Source organism: Mytilus californianus, unplaced genomic scaffold (genome assembly GCF_021869535.1).
Source record: "Mytilus californianus isolate M0D057914Y unplaced genomic scaffold, xbMytCali1.0.p SCAF_19, whole genome shotgun sequence".
NCBI lineage: Eukaryota > Metazoa > Mollusca > Bivalvia > Mytilida > Mytilidae > Mytilus > Mytilus californianus.
Window position 1 is genome coordinate 3400248 of NW_026262667.1, and position 17664 is coordinate 3417911.

Sequence of the window (17664 nt, forward strand, 5' to 3'; positions counted from 1 at the left end):
GGATCACTATGTCTCGCTTTTTCGACAAAAGTCGAAGGCTCAACAAAAATGAAATGATCTTAGATTTTTCCAAGGATATAAGTTTTTAAAATGTTTTATTTTTCATTTTCAGAAGAGATAAATATACTGGTATCTAACAGCAAATCATCCAAATTTGACAATGTTTTGTATGCATTCTATAATCATAACATACATCAAAACTTCAATCTTCAGAATTGAGTCTACTTTGACAAAATGATATAAAATAAAATTGGGGAATAAATCAATGAGGATATCCCTATTTTAAATGTGCCTTTTGTGAGTATCAGATTTGTTTAAAATGGTACAGCCCTTAATAAAGGAAATGAAGTTTGGTCATAAAAATATTTTAATAAATATATAAAACTATCAATACAAAAGTATTTTGGACGGACAACTATAATAAATAAATAATTTGTATAAACATGATGAATATAAGTTAAAGTTAATTCACAACCTTCACTTTTAAAAAATTAATTAAATGCTAACATTATAGTAGATATCATTTATATTTGCTATTTTACCAGAAATGTAACTAAATTATCACATTCATATTTTTCAATAATGTTATCAAATAGGCTAAACTTTTTTTTGCAATAGTTTCTTCAGTGTACATCTGTAATTAGTTCATCTACGGCATCCCTAGTTTCTTCAGTGTACATCTGTAATAAGTTCATCTACCGCATCCCAGTCAATAACACTCATAACATCACCACTACCAACAGATGCCACATCTGCTATCTGCATAATTTCATCAATATCAACAGAGTTTACGTAAGACTCTCCCATTACCTCTGGGAGATAATCTGATATGTCGTCAGACATGGGATATTCAAAAGACACCCTGCTTCCATATACCTGGAATATAAATATAATTTGTATTGAAACATCAGTGCAACTCTTATTGAACATGATGAAAGTCTTTAGATGTATAATTATCCAATGAGTAATTTCATTCATGCATATCAACTTTGATAGTAATTGAAACAAACATATATTTTATCATTTCACAGATTATTAGAAAATGAACGTAATGAGAAAAAACTACAACCCGCTGCTTGACTGATTAATTATTTGGAATGTTTTCTCTGTCTTTTGTTCATGTCAACAAACTCACAATATATGATGTCTTTACTCATTTATCTTCAATGAACATTATTATTGTATTATCACCAAGGACATTAACTTCTTAAATAATTGAATAATATGTAATTCTACTTACAGTGCTTGCTTCATCTCCATACAATATTTTATTAACTCTATCATCAACAGACCAAGAACTGACCACTGAATCACCTTCCCATTGTTCCTGTCCTGAGTACGGATAAGGATAGGGCTTAGCTCTAGTTCTGGCAGGGGATATCTTTTTCTGGGCTGAAATAATATACAGCAATATAATATAATTAGACATTGTTTAGATTATTACTATAAATAGATGTGAAAAAGTATTTAACAAGTCATGTCAATTTAAATTTCACCTTAGAGAATATCTTGATAGTTTATTCACCCATTGGGTAGTAAATAAACAGAAATACTACTAAATTATAGTAATAAGCTACCTAAACTACTTCAATTAAGCAGTAGGAACCTTGCTAAGTGGTTTCTGTTGATATGAGCAAGATCTATAAATAAGCAACCTAATCAGGTTGGCATTGGTTGTGTTTTAAAATCTGTCCCATTTTGGTCGATAGAAACCAATAGAACAACTCTTGGTGAGATACAAGTGGGTGACCTGTGGCAAGAAAATATTTCTGAGCCTTCCCAACATGCCCTTAGTGTCTAATAACATTAAAAGTAATATCCATCCTCTCAGTTACCCTACTTTGTCTAGTAACATTAAAAGTAATATCCATCCTCCCAGTTACCCTACTTTGCAAATGTACCTGATTGATTGATTGTATAATTTGTTGATATTCATAATATGCAAGTAATATTTGCCACTGGACAATTCATCAATCAATAACAGTCCACTTCAATTGTTCTAAACCAGGAATTTATTATCCCTACGGTTTTTAAATATTTTTAGAAATCAAAAAGATGACATCATTACAGGTTGATAATAGGTGGGATCATGACCTTTGGTCAGTAATATCAGAATTGATGATTTTTTTTCCCTCTTTATTAATGGCACCATCTTTCAAAGATTGAAAAAGATAAGAAACCAGCTGGAACATGAGCAGGAAAAATTTATTGCTATATTTCCTTACAACTAGTCAGTTCAATATAAATTCTATCAATTGGTTGTTGTACTACAGTAAGCAGCATTGGGATTTCACTAATTCTAAATTATGAGAGATTTCCATAATATGTATCTTTATATAAAACAAAAGATATGATATGATTGTCAACGATCGACTAGAGGCCAAAGGACGAGGATGTGAAAACTAAAGGGTATGTATGGCATTCAACAATGAGCAAAACAAACACCTTATAGAAAGCTATAAAAGGCCCAGGCATGACAAAATTTGAAACAATTCAAAAGAGAAAACCAACTGATTTATGAAAATAATAAATGAAAAACTAATATTCCAAACAGCAAACAACAACAAACACTGATTTACAGGTTCCTGACTTGGGAAAGGAATATAAAGAATTTGAATTGTGTCAAGCGGCTGGTATTTTGTGATATCAATATGTAGAAAACCCGATAATCTGTTCTCACCATTCTATTCCTGGTCTTTTTCAGCCTTCCTTAGACAGTTTTAGGGTAGACAAGCATAAGCTTGATAATGTCTACTCACATCTCAAAGACGTGATACAAGAATTACAGAGCAACTGAACAGGGTGATTATAGGTAAAGGGAAGGATGATATGACATCATTATCTGATTACCTTTAGGTGGCTGTAAAGTCTGTAACTGTTCAGAATACGTCTGTGATTTATGTAGTGGTTTGTGAGATTTCAGGAAGGTCTGTGGTTTTACAAAGGTCTTCATACCTAGTAAAATAAAAACATTATTTATAATTCATAATTATATCCATACCTAAAAAATTATTTACAGCAGATTCCATTGAGTGTGTAGCCAAAGGTAATATCTTTGGTTAGCTTGCTTGTTAGCTGAACCGTGAAGTCATTATTAGGTCAGGTATACTACCCTCCTTTCGAAGTAGCATAGTCAAACAGACAGATCGATTGGTTTTCTGTCGGACAAGTCTATTCTTAAAGTAGGGTAGTTTACCTAACCTAACAATGACTTCACGGTTCAGCTAACAAGCAAGCTAACCAAAGATATTACCTTTGGCTACACACTCAATGGAATCTGCTGTAAATACATATGAATAAATAAATGACACCTTTTTTGGTGCACAGAACACATATTTGTAAAATAACATACTATGGAAGCCCTGCAGATAATAAGTTTGAGAAGACAAATAAATAACATTTTGTTGGCATTATAAAATAAATAACCTATAGAAAACATGATTTAGATAATGTTTGACAGAGATAGCTCCAAAATTTTTGGGATGTTTCAAAGCAATTCAAAACTAGATTTAAGTGATCTGGTAATCACTCATACCCCACCTTGCAGAAAACAGTTTTGAAAACAGGAAATGCCAAAACCAAAATTCAAATTGAATGTAACCTGCATATGAAGTTTCATAGCATTGTGCTAAAATCATAAATGGCTTTGTGAAATGGTACTTTCATTATCATCTGGAAACCAAAATAAGAGTTTCAAGGTAACTGATAGTAATAGTTCTTGAAATGTTTAATGTTTAAAAATAATCAAAATCAAACTTGCATGCATTTTATGGTTCATGACATTGTGTTAAGGTTTAAATAGATTAAGTCAAGCAGAATGATCATTATCAACCGAAAACCAAACTTTCAAGGTCAGTAAGGGCATAACTCATAAACTGTACATTTCAAAACTATCAAATTTGACCTTGACCTGTATTTCATAGTCTATGAAATTTTTTTAAATTTTGGTCTAGCATTACTTTAAATATTATCCAGAAACTGAACCTGTGAGGGACAGAAGGACAGATAGAATTTTCCATTACTATATACCCTCCCGCTTCTAGGAAGGGGATAAAAATTAAGGATATAGGGAAGACAAAAAACAAATATTGACCCAAGCCAAGCAAATGTGACGCCTTATTATGTAATTTACAACCAAATGGAACAATGCCTCTAACAGATGACTGTTTTGATGCTTGAATATTAACTATTTTGTAAACAGTAACACTTGTCTTTTCTCTATTGTAACACAATTTAGACTTTGGGAGAATTGAATTTAATACACCTGAAATCATTGGCAATACCTAATTCGTGTTACATGTTTTACCATTCATACTTTTCTATTCATAACATAAAGACATACAAATTTCACATGAAATATGCTATTAACAAACATACAATTGAATACTATTTTGATAACTGATGACATGTCTGATCTAACTAAATAATAAGTTTACCTGCTTTGCCCCTAGTTTTAGGAGCTCCTTGATTCAGTTTCTGTAACTGTTCTACATAGGTCATAGGTTTATGTGGTGGTCCTGTTTTCTTCTTCTGTATAACTGTTGAGGATCCTTTTAAAAATAATAAAACAAAGTGAATGCACTTGATATAGAACTTAGAAAACAATTGCAGACTTTCTCTTTTGAAAAACTTCAAAATTGTATGACTGAGTTAAAAAAATGTTATTTCCTAAAGAAGATGTATGTACTGATTGTAAATTATCAGATGATATTCTGAAATTAGGACTAGGTATATATCCCTAAGTTCAAATGAAGTAATAAATAATAAATTGGAGCGTTTTATATGTCTCAAGCACCAAGAGTATGATAAAAAGGTACAGCTGGGATATTTTTTTTAATTTCTTACCAGTTCTTCCAGTACCAGGAATATGAGAACGAGGTATAATCGGGGTGCTATATGTTTTCTTTGACTTCATCTCTTGTAACCTCTCTGCGTATGTCTTGACAGTTCTTGGAGATGGTTCAGCAAAACTTTTCTTACTTGGAGATCTGTTTGATCCTAATTAAGGGAAATTCAAAATAGTTTTTGGTATTATTCAAATTGCTAAGACTCAGGAATTCACCTCAAGTATACATAAATCAATTTTTTTAATTCAAAAAATTCAATGGTTCAAAATGTAGTGTAGTATTTTACAATAAACTATACAAATTCTATATGATGTATTCAATCAAAAGTTTAATTAAATATCAATACAGAAAAGAAAATGTTTTGAGATTATGTATGCGTCAGGTTCTACAATCTTTTTTTTCCAAAATGATGTGAAATGATAATATATTCCAATTGTCACGTTCTTGTTGGTAAGTATTATCTATTATTGTTTAACTTGAGTGGTGAAAGCATGTGTTACAAGTGGTGTTTCTTTCAATCTAATATGTTAGAAAAGGAAAATCCCCATGGTGTAATACCAATAATTAATCAATAATTTTGACAGCAAATAACAAATTCTACTATAATTACCGTAAATCCTTTCTCCTTTCTCCTCCGGGCTATGTTCTCTGGGTGTTTCCCTCTGCATACTAGCTAACCTCTGTGCATATGGTGTAGGTATTTTAGAATATTTTTTTTTAAGTTTGGAAGGATCTTGAAGTCTCACCATCTCTGTGAATGATTTTTGTTTGTACTGTTTACCTGCTGGTTTGGGGGGTGGCGAAGCAGGTCTAGGTTTGTAAACCTCCTGACTTTGTGTTACTTCCATGTCAGCCACTGCTTTGGCATAGGCAGAGTAATCACCTGTATAAAACAATTCAATTGTTCAAATGATGGTTCACAATGTATTATTTCTTAGACTTGTGTCTAATCCATTTGTCCTTTTGAACAATACAATATGTTTAAACTATAATGTTTTATTTCGTAACATGTAATCAAATATTTTTTAGTTTCATACTTTTTATACCAGTAATTACTCTTAATTAAAGTTTTTTCTGTAAACAATTTGACTTTTTAGCATACATAAATTTTCCTGAGATATTCGAAGGCTGTCATTTCCGTCCAACACAAGAAAACTGGGAAAAATATTTGAAGTTTTTTTTCCATGGAGAGTGGGGTTCTTAGATAACAAGATATCTAGAAAATTTAATAATTTCTTCTTTTTCAAAAGACAAAAGTTTAAATAACAAATTGCTTATTCTTCTACTAAAACAGCCAAACAAATATTTCAAATATGAGGTATAAATAAAAAAAAAACTTCTGCAATTTCTCCCTTACTTCTTACATTACCATTCTTGATACAAATCTTACATAAAATCAATCTCTAATGTATTTGTTGGATTCTACAAGGTCCATATTTATGACATACCTGTAGTTTCCTGACTTCTTCTCATGAATTCATCAGAGTCAATTAATCTAAGACGAGGAACAACTGGTTCAGGAGCAGGCTGTACCATGATAGGCTGTGGTCTGGGTTGTCTTTCCCTGACTGGAGACCTGACTGGTTCCCTGTACTGCAACTTCTCATCTGGTCTATATATCTTTCTTGAAACCTTTGGTGAAATAGTTACAGTAGTTCTTGAAGTATCAATTTGTTTTCTTCCTGGACTGATACCCCTTCTGTCAGAGATCATAGGACTTCTTTCCCATCTTTCTGGAGACCGCTTTTTTGTTTTAAGAGGACTGGTGTCTCGTGAAACAGGTTTACGCTTTGGACTTCGCTCCCGATATGTTGGCTCAGGAGGCAGTTCAGGCTTGTCTCTTAAGGCTTCTAAAAATAACTCTTCAGCTTCCTGCATTCTCCTTGTCATGTCCACTTTATTTTGGAATTTCCTGTCGTTGAATTCACTTGCTTTAAACGTTCCCTAAAAATACCAAAAAGATATATTTTCAAAACAAGTATATTTCTTTAATGACAATACACTGAAACATATATAAGACATTTCAACAACAAAAATAAACAATGAGTATTTCCAGTGAAAAGTAAGATATACTGTGCAAATAGTTAAAAGATGGTTTTGTATCATAACGAATGGACAAAAAACTTTATTTTTTACCAGACTACTCAATTTTTTTTTCAGACATTTTAGACATTTTGACGAACCTTAACTGTGAAATGCATCAAATCTAAAAAAAAAAATCAAAAATTGTGCAAGATGAATTTATCTACTGAGCAAATGAATTATACTTTGCTTAAATTTATGTACATGGTCATTTCAGATAATCAAATATGCGGGACTTGTTTAACATTAACGATACTGACAATATATTTGAGACTCTTTTATTTCTTTATTCATGTTCCAAGTAATAGCTCAATATAGATTATGAATGATAATTGCTGCAAATTCAATTCTTATATTATACAAACTATTTTGAAATTTTTATGTTTTTCTAATATTTTCTATGTTCGTGGTAGGCATTTTACTGCAACATTTACCATATACAACTAATACAGGGGTGTTTAACATCTGTGACTACCCATGACTTACCATATAAATCTTTCCCTGTCTGTTTAAATGCAAACAATGAACAAGGCAAAGATTTAACTGCCCCTTCGGACACCAAAACCCCGAACAAAACCTGATGCTAAAATAACCAAATATATACTAACTAGTTAGTAGTTACTTGTTGATTTTTTTCATAGGTCCCTGGTTTTTAACACACCCAAATCTTCAATTCATTAATAGTTATAAATGTTAACCTTGTGTGTATCTTGTGAAGGTTTGAATGGCTTGACTTCATGTTCTCTCAGATCTTGTAGGTGCTTTCTATATTCCTCCATCTTTTGTGCTCTCTTATCAGCCATCCATCTTCTTATTTCTTCTTTCTTTTCTGCACTTCTCTCATCTGGATATTCTTCCTTTGCCTTAGCATATTCTTCCAGTTTCTGTAGACTTTTCCTCATTCTCTCCTGCTGTGCTGGACTTTCTGCCCGTCTAGCACTGTCAATACCAAATAGTAAAACTATACAACTATACATTTTTAGTTTTGAAGGGAATATTAGATATGTTTGCCTTCATCGAGTAAATTAACATCATTGCTTGTAATGGTTAATGAATAAGTAATTGCATTTGGAAAGACTTATTCTGCCTTCAAATTACTTCTAACAGAATTTGTGTCAGTATTTATATGAAAAATTATAATTTTCAGTAATAATGATGGACAATCTTCAGACACTTACAGCAGAGACCCTTCAAGTGTTATCCATTTTTCTTTTAACTGGTCAATCCAGCTTCAAATTTCATCAAGAGCTTTTCAAAAACTCAGAGTGAAAGGACTTCCATCATTAATATATATTACCAATGTACAATTATTAGACATATACCTATGCTTCATTTGATGAACTAGAAATTTGGCTTCTTCAGGTTCAAATCCAGCTTCTTCTAAGTCAATATCTCCTTTCTGGACCATTTCCCCTATAATGTCACTGATACCACTCAGACCTGAGATACGTGCTATCTCCTGAGAACTGTAGGGAAAGACATATATTAATATAGTAAAACTTAATTCAGCCTGTTGGCTCTTACTATCCTGAATTATTGAAGCAGTGAATACAGCTTAACTTACAATAACATGAATAACAGGAGATATGGGGGTAAAGGTCAATGAGACAGCAACCCAATGAAAAAATTAACCAAAAGACAACTAGAGGGAATGTCATCCATCAAAATACTACAAGTTTAATTCTAGATTAAAATAAGCATTGAAAAGTTTTTTTATTTTTAATTTCAAAAACTTACTAACACAAACTTCCAAAAATCACATTTGAAAATTTAAAGAAAAATTTCCCATGAACTTATAGCATGATTAAAATAAGCTTTTAAATTACTAATTCCTTCCCTTATTATTGACTTTACAACCTTTCAACTCATTGAAGTAGGAGGAAAGGGAATAAATGATGCAAGATACAGTATTCACACTGTTTAAATTTTTCATTACCTCTTAGTTCAGGGTAGTTTTAGAGTTTGTCCTACACTGTGGGAGCTTGTTTATTGTAGAAGGCCTTTTTCAATATTTTTTTTTTCTCATAGAGTTTTGCCTTATATCTTCACTTATTAATATGTACAGTACAAGTTTAATTGATTGACAGCTGTGGATTTTATTTACAGCAAATAAATTAACAGAGATTGTGAAATAATATATACAAGATTCCACACAAGGCATTGCTCTTTTAATTTAAAATTCTTGGGTATTGCTTAAAAGTCTAGTTATGATTTACAATTCTAACTCTTTCCTTGTAACCACCCTGATAGCGTAACAATTTTGGGAATATATTGTAAAGTCCCATGGTTTTACCTAGTCTTTTTGCCCTTTGGAGATAGTGACCTTCTGGCAGTAGATTTGGCTTCAGTCCTAGCACTAGACCTGGCACTTCTCTTGGGTGATTTCTGAGATACTTTAGGTGTCAATGTTTCTGACTTCCTATCATCAATCATACCAGGCGTAGTATCTTCTGTGTCTGCTAGATGTTCTAATGTACTTATTAACTGTAATATTAGAAAAAGAATTTTAGGTTCAATAAAAAAATAAACAGCTGCGCCATGAGCGCATGATACGCCCATTGTCTTGTGTGTGAATTTTTATGCAATAAGCATAAATAGTTTCTGACATACGGCGTGACATGCGAAAACCCCCTTTTTTTTTTACAAAAAACTCAATATCTTTAAAATAAAATTTTGAATCAAAACCAAAAAGTATACAGATCTTTACATTAATATAACTAAGAAGTGTGTAAAATTTTAAGCAATAATCATAAATCGTTTTTGAGATACGGCGCGACATGTGAAAACCCCCCTTTTAAAAAAAAAAATCAATATCTCAAAAATAAAATTTTGAATCATCACCAAAAAGTATACAGATCTTAAGGTTAATATAACTAAGAAGTGTGTAAAGTTTTAAGCAATAATCTATACTGTTTTTGAGATACGGCGCGACATGTGAAAAACCCCTCCCCCTTTTTTAACAAAATACTCAATATCTCTAAAATAAAATTTTGAATCATCACCAAAAAGTATACAGATCTTAAGATTAATATAACTAAGAAGTGTGTAAAGTTTTAAGCAATAATCATAAATTGTTTTTGAGATACGGTGCGACATGTGAAAAAAAACACACACCTGTTTTAGTTACTAAGTCCCGTAACTCAAAAAGTTTTAATTTTATTTTCACCAAAAAGTATACAGATCGTTTGACCATCATAAGAAACAACTATGTTAAGTTTCATGAAATTTGGATAAGTCATTCTCAAGTTACGGTGCGACATGTTTACGCCGGACAGACAGACGGACGGACGGACGGACACCGGACATTAGTATACCATAATACGTCCCGTCAAAAATTGACGGATGTATAAAAATGCTCTTAATGTTCTTCAACATCATTAATAAATTTCAAACAAAACACTGAATTCACTCTACTTATGTATCGTGATTTTGAAAACTACATTTTAATCAATAATTTGATCCTTATTATTGAAAAAAATATTTATATAGGGAATGTCTATGTACCCATACAAAATATGTTCAATCATTAACAATACTGAAAGTTGCATTCAAAATTTAAATGGTTAGTTCAAAATTTAGACAACATTATTATTGTCTAGGCACATGCTAAAATGTCTTGCCTGTTTTACTGACCATTGATTTTATGTTGAAAGTCCTAAAGATAAAGTTTTTACTCAAGTATCACATACACTTAACATTTTAAAGATCCATGACAATGAGGTCAAGGTAAGATAAACCCTGTCAGATGTAATTGAAAAACAGTCCAAAACACAAAAACTTAACACGGACTAATAAACCATGAAAATGAGGTCAAGGTCAGATAATACCTGCCAGACAGACAAGAACACCTTACAATCATTCCATTCACCAAATATAGTTGACCTACTTCTTATAGTATCTGAAAACAGACCAAAACACAAAAACTTAACATTGACCAATGAGCCATGAAAATGAGGTCTATGTCAGATGAAACCTGCCCTTTACAATTATTCCACATACCACATTTAGTTGACCTACTGCTTATAGTATCTGAGACCTAATCACAGAACTTAAACCTTGATCACTGATCCATATATTGAGGTCAAGGTCAGGTGAACTCTATCTGACAGACATGTAGACATTGCAAGGAACCCATATACCAAATATGATTATCCTGTTACTCATAATAAGTGAGAAATTCACTTGACAAAAAAATATAATTTTTTTTCAAGCAAATGCTGAACCATGAAAATGAGGACAAAGACAATGGACATATGATAGATTGAAACTTCGTAACATAAGGTATCTGCATAAAGGGTATGAAGTATCCAGGTCTTCTTCCTTCTGAAATATAAAGCTTTATACAAATAGGTTACATCACTGCCACCACCGGATAGTAATCCCTATGTCTTCCATTATATACTGCAACTTTCGTTACAGACGAGACAAAAATATCATGAACCATGATGTCCGACTAAATTAAGGTATTAAATGACTAGAATGTTAACAGATATCATATGTATGACATGGATTTGATCTCCACCATTGAGATCCCCAAACTTTCATTGAATCGTCAAGATATACATGTGACCTATGTTCTGAATCATTTTAAAAGTCTATGAATTGTCCCATAAAACCCAACATAAGACCCCTTATATATACCATTCTGGTTCCATGGAAACCTCTTTCTATATTGTCTGACATGTGATCTATTGCTTGAATTTGTGAGTTCATATCTCTCAGTCTCTGGATTATACTAGCTCTTGTTCCCTGAAGGCTTTCTCTTGGCATTACAGCAACAGATACTCTGTAAAGACCAAACATTATCTCAATATCCACCTTTTCAATATGAATTAGTCAATTATAAAGTTTTCTACATAAACCTTATAATACAATAGCAATTTGGATGGTTTAAAATAGATTTTTAAACAACTACTATGTATACCCCCTGTAACTTTGTTAAGATAAAATCAAACACTTCTCAATATACTGACTTTCAAAGCCATAATAACTTAATATTTCATCATACTTACAAAAAATATAATGAAAAAACTCCTAACATTTTGGATTAATTTAAAGAATAGGAACATACCTCTTAATAAGAAAACATCTCTTTCTCAATAAAATTATTTTTTTTCCAGTTTTTTCCATTATCACAATTTTGCAAGTTATTTAGTGCAATACGTAATCCTTTTGTATCAAAATTTCATTACAATATTTTGAAAAAGTAAGTTAAACAAATAAGTCTTTAATGTTTTCTAACTAACCAAGACATATCATGTTTCATAGATAGTAAATTATATCAACATAAATTGTAACATTTAAAGTACATTATTTTATCATCTGTAAATTTACAATTAATATCAAGATACAAAGAAGTACTGTTAGTTACTGCTTATAAATGTATTCCCTTGCTCACATCTTAAAAAATAAGCTTACATATACATTTAATAATCAAACAAGGAGTATAGTGATTGCTAAACAATTGCAGAGCAAAATGGTTGATATTGATTTTTATGCCCCACCTACGATAGTAGTAGGGGCATTATGTTTTCTGGTCTGTGCATCCGTTCCTTCATCCATCTGTCTGTCCCATTTCAGGTTAAAGTTTTTGGTCAAGGTAGTTTTTGATGAAGTTGAAGTCCAATCAACTTCAAACTTAGTACACTTATTCCCTGTGATATGATCTTTCTAATTTTAATGCCAAATTAGAGTTTTGACCCCCCAATTTCACAGTCCACTGAACATAGAAAATGATGGTGTGAGTGGGGCATCCATGTACTATGGACACATTCTTGTTTAAGTACAATTTGAATTGCCAAAAAAATTAACCAAAAAAACTAGTTGACTTTTACATTAGGCAATTAACATGTTTAATAGATTTTTTTCCAAACATATTTTTAGATAGATCTTATAATTAAAACAGTTTTTTCTTTTCAGTTTTCTTCTTATTGATTTAACCATGCATTTATTTCCTACTGAACTGCTGATTTCGTGTCAGAGTCTTCAACTTTACTTGAATTAATTTCTTTCAATCAAATTGAAACATCACCTTTTATGGTCTCTTGATATAAAACTAGGTGTCATGAGATGATACTAATGGCCCTGTTAAATGCAATTTTCATGAAATTTTCTATATCTATGGGCAATCATTCTGTAAAAAGTCTCACTATTTTTAGTCTCAGGTTAAATTCAAAGATTTGATAGCAAAACCTGCCATTGTCTTGTTCTTAACTTTAAAGGGTGTTTCCTGTCGTAATCCTTAATTTTGCTCTCAAGTTATTTTCCCCTTTATTTTATTTGACTTTACCTGTCATGATCCTTAGCTTTGCTCTCAAACATCCTGACTGTTACAGCATCTTGTGTGAATGGACGCTGAATCTTGGGTTGTAATGCTTCTCTCAAGGTTGTTTCCATGGCTTCCAATCCCTCTCTAGCTGAGGTCAAAGTCATAGATGTTGGCTGAAGGGCAAGGTCGCGCTGTACTTTCTCTTCTTTGTCTGGTTTCTCATGAAGATCATGTAATAAAGCTGATGCATCAAGGTCAACTACATTTAGATATGAACGTCCATTTGGTTTCTCCTGAAGTTATAAAGTATTGTTTTCAGTAGGAAATATCTACAGCTCAATAGTTAAGTAATGTCTCTGCAAATCAACTGATACTAGTAAAGTCAAACCAGTATATAAAGGTCACCATCGGGAACAGAGAAAACTGACCTCAATAATTGAGGTTCAAAGTACATAGCTATTACCATAGAGGGACAAGAAGATGGTGACATGACAAGGCAGGTTTTCACTTATAGAGGTGACCTTTATAGCAAGTTTGATTGTACTTAAAACAAGAGGCTCATGAGAGCCTGATATCACTCACCTGTAATTTCAGTTATAGGCATTTGACTTATTCGTAGATATTACTTTGCTGAACAATTTTGTCGTTTACACTTTCTCTCTTTCTATAATAATATTAAAGATAATACATGACCCAAAACTGTAAAATTTCCTAAAAATTAACTATTTCTGGACAGTAACCCAACAATAAGTTGTCCTATTGGTCTGAAAATTACTTGACAGGTAGATCTAAACCTGTTTAACACTTTCATTTATGTCAGTGTTGCTCTTACTGCTTTAGTTTTTGAGATGAAAGCCAACAACTTCATTTGAAGCCTATGTTTTATTTTTAGAAACTGCCGCCATGTTTTTAAATGGATCAAATCCCCGAATACAATCTATAAACTAGATACCCTAAGGAACATTCAATTCAAGTTTTTAAGTATTTGGCCAAGTAGTTTCAGAGAAGATTTTTGAAAAAGTAATAAGACTTTCACAAAAAATTTAAAAAAAAAAATGTTTTAAGGGCAATAACTCCTTAAGGGGTGCCTTGACTATTTTGATCATGTTGACTTATTTGTAGATCTTTCTTAGCTGAACATTTATTGCCATTTATACTTTCTCTCTACCTATTATAATATTAAAGAAAATAATCAAAAACAGTAAAATTTAATAAAAATAAACTATTTCTAACAGTAACCCAACAATGGGTTGTTGAACTTGCCTGAAAATTTCATCATAGATTGATCATGACCCATTTATCACTTTAACTCCCTTTCACTTTGACTCTAACTGCTGTAGTTTTTGAGATATAAGCCAAAACTGCTTTTGTCCCCTATGTTCTATTTTTAGCCATGGCGGCCATGTTTGTTGATGGATCAAAACTTCGGATACAATTTATAAACTTTATACCCTAAGGAACATTCAGTTAAAGTTTGAAGTTAATTGGCCCAGTAGTTTCAGAGGAGAAGATTCTTGAAATAGTTTACGATGAAGACGACAGACAACGACGTTGACAGACGAAGGACGCCAAGTGATGGAATTAGCTCACATGGGGCCCTTTGGGCCCGGTGAACTAAAAAAGTTATGTGACATAATCACATGATCATAAATTTATTTTTATATTTTTGTTTTAATTTTCCATTACAACATTCCTGCAATATCATTTTTTTTATTTCACACTATTGAAATTATGAAAGATTTACAATATCAAATACACCTTAAATTCTGAATCTACTTTGCAGAAAAGTTTACACAACATTCTTTCCAATTGTTGTAAATGAATCAACTGCTAGACTTACTCTTCCTTTAGTAGTAACATCTGATGTAGGTTGTTGTTCAGTATCACCAAACCTAAGACCAAGGTATATGTCTGGTGGTAAAGCATTACCTTGTCTGGCTCGATTATATTCTACTATAGCTTCCTGTATTGGATCAACACCTGTAATAATACAAGTTTATCAATGTGACAGCAAGTCCAGTAGAATAATGTTCATCTTTGGATAATTAGTGTCTTAAATTTGTATCAGCTAAATGTAGTTTGATTTTCTTATTAGAAAAAAACTTAAAATCTACTAAAATAAATCAAAGAAAAAAAAATTTTGCTGATATGGTCTATGATGCTACAAAAATGCGACAGGTGACTCTTTTGGATTAAATCTTTTCTCAATAAAATCAAGTCAAAGGATTTTTTTCTTTGTAAATTTTTATATCTTTATTCCATTTTTTTACAGGAATATAACCCCTCTAAACATCAGTTTTACATGGATGGTACTATATAATAATTTTAAAGGATTTGAGCTTGACAATTTTATCTGGAAATATCAAAGTATGGTTATTCTAAGCAAATATAATAATCACTGAAATGAACAATAGATATTAGCCTAACCTGACTGAAAACTACTTACCTGTGTCTTTAGTAATACAAGTAGAAGCTTCGGCTGTTCTGACATACTCTCTTTCCATTGCAGGGTCTGTCTCCATCTCAGCATCCTCAACATTATGGGTCATGGTAGAAAAGTCAACCTGTCAATATAAACCTTAATATACTATTCTGCTATGACTTGTACTTTACAAAATTGTTTCAGATTATGTAGTAAACTAAGATCTGACACTGAAAGTATCTACTCTACTGTAATGGTGTCTTAAAAATACTAAATAGCTATATTTCTGCAAGTTATAAGTCATTTTAGGCATAACAGATCAAAGTCCTGAGTGTGCCCGATAAAAATGGACAGTCTATCCTTGTAAAAAGTAATTTTCTTTGATGACTTCATTATAAATGAGTTCAAAATATTTAACATATAGAAAAGGTATAGAATGTTAATATGAAAATAAGTTTGTACAACATATATACTGAATGAAAATAGCTCCATCCAGTTCTCTTAATCACCATGCCCAACTAATCTCACCAGCAGCTTATGAATTTTTTTAAACAAACATCATCTACAATTAGAGCTTCACAAAGTGTGGAATTACTATCTTTATTTCATTACGAACCTTCTTTCTTCTTTGTTTTTTCATGATCATGGCAGTCCTGTACTGTATTCTAGCATTTGTGTCTTCTTCAAATCCCATCTGTTTGTCCATGTGGAGGTAATTCTCATAGGAGCCTACAAAATCAACAAAATCAAAGATTTACTGGGAGTAATTTTTCAGAGATGGAAATGACCTTTCCCAAAGGAATCAAAAAGAATCTATGGCATTATAGTTGCCATTATATACACCAAACCAAAAAAAAGAAAAATCTTTCCAGAAATGTCTCGTTATCATAATCTCATAATTAAAAAAATTAGATTCAAGTCGGAGAAAATTTGAAAATTGTTCAAAAATTCACTTTGGTGTCCATGTTGTTTCCCCGACTAGACCTACTCAGGAATTTCCTTAAATGACATCAATCATATTATTCCTGGTATATTTGGTTCAAAATGGTTGCTGAATACAGAGAAGATAAAATAGGAAAAGTCAACGTTTGTGTACCTGGTCTGATAGCATAACCATCATGTATCTGATCTTCACTGGTTTCACCTTCTGCTTCTTCAGTGCTGCCCTCTATTGGTGTTTCTTTCTCATCCATGTGACTCTAAAAGGGATAATCTCTTATTACAAAATCAGTGGACTTGTACTTTGAGTGTAATTGTGCTCTAAAATTATTAATTGAAATGGTATCAAAATATTTTTCTATTAGTTCAAGTAGTTTTTCCATTTCGTTGTTTTTTTTATTGATTTGATTGGTTTATCTACAGTAGGATTTGTCTTAAAAACCAGTCATTATAAGCAAACCAAAGTCATTGTAAACCATCCTGTTAATGACCAACTTAAAAAACTTTAAAACTTTGAGTAATTTATAAGGCATGAAAATCAATGATTGGATGTACTATGTTATTTATTTTTTTTTAACAAAACTTATTGAATGGTTGACTAGTTATATATAAATGGCATCAATTGATATGAATATATACCTCCTGTGAAGATTGCAGAGTCAATCCTGCTGCAGGTTTTTGTGGTCTTGGTTTCCTTCTTCTACTTCGTCTATGCAAAAACAAGAAATTCATCGCATTAATAATCACTTCTTAAAATTCAGAAACAAAACTTATAAAACTTAAAAAAACATTGAATGGAAAGTACACACATCTGTTAACACTTTATATATATATATCAGATAAAAAATTATTATAATTTTAAAAATTATAAATTTATGAACATATAATTAAATACTGCTATAATTTTTCTATTATTTACCCTCTATCAATTCTTTCGTCCTCATGCCTATCTTTCATCTCTTGACGTTTAAGATTAACGGACAAAAGTTGTTTTCCTTTCTCCTCTTCTTGCTTTTCTAAGTCTTCAAGATTTTCAACCTGGAATATATATATTGAGAATAAGAATCAAATTGAAAGCTAAATACCAACAATTTACTTAACTAATC

The 17664-nt window shown here is 31.6% G+C and overlaps 1 protein-coding gene across 2 annotated transcripts in view; it reads right to left on the reverse strand.

Annotated features, from left to right (window-relative positions):
* Positions 1-349: 349 nt before the first annotated feature.
* The window catches only part of LOC127727068 (uncharacterized), a 62112-nt gene continuing 44797 nt past the window's right edge, over positions 350-17664 (reverse strand). For both annotated transcript variants that reach the window (XM_052234483.1, XM_052234482.1), the window contains 18 exons: positions 17478-17596; positions 17198-17267; positions 16716-16818; positions 16236-16348; positions 15644-15761; positions 15038-15177; positions 13219-13490; positions 11571-11715; positions 9223-9413; positions 8252-8395; positions 7628-7868; positions 6296-6791; positions 5458-5730; positions 4846-4998; positions 4437-4550; positions 2851-2955; positions 1241-1392; positions 350-876 (listed from right to left, as the gene is read on the reverse strand). In XM_052234483.1, the coding sequence (XP_052090443.1) occupies positions 670-876; positions 1241-1392; positions 2851-2955; positions 4437-4550; positions 4846-4998; positions 5458-5730; positions 6296-6791; positions 7628-7868; positions 8252-8395; positions 9223-9413; positions 11571-11715; positions 13219-13490; positions 15038-15177; positions 15644-15761; positions 16236-16348; positions 16716-16818; positions 17198-17267; positions 17478-17596 (3156 nt within the window). In that variant the 3' untranslated portion in view covers positions 350-669. The remainder of the gene's footprint in view (positions 877-1240; positions 1393-2850; positions 2956-4436; positions 4551-4845; positions 4999-5457; positions 5731-6295; positions 6792-7627; positions 7869-8251; positions 8396-9222; positions 9414-11570; positions 11716-13218; positions 13491-15037; positions 15178-15643; positions 15762-16235; positions 16349-16715; positions 16819-17197; positions 17268-17477; positions 17597-17664) is intronic.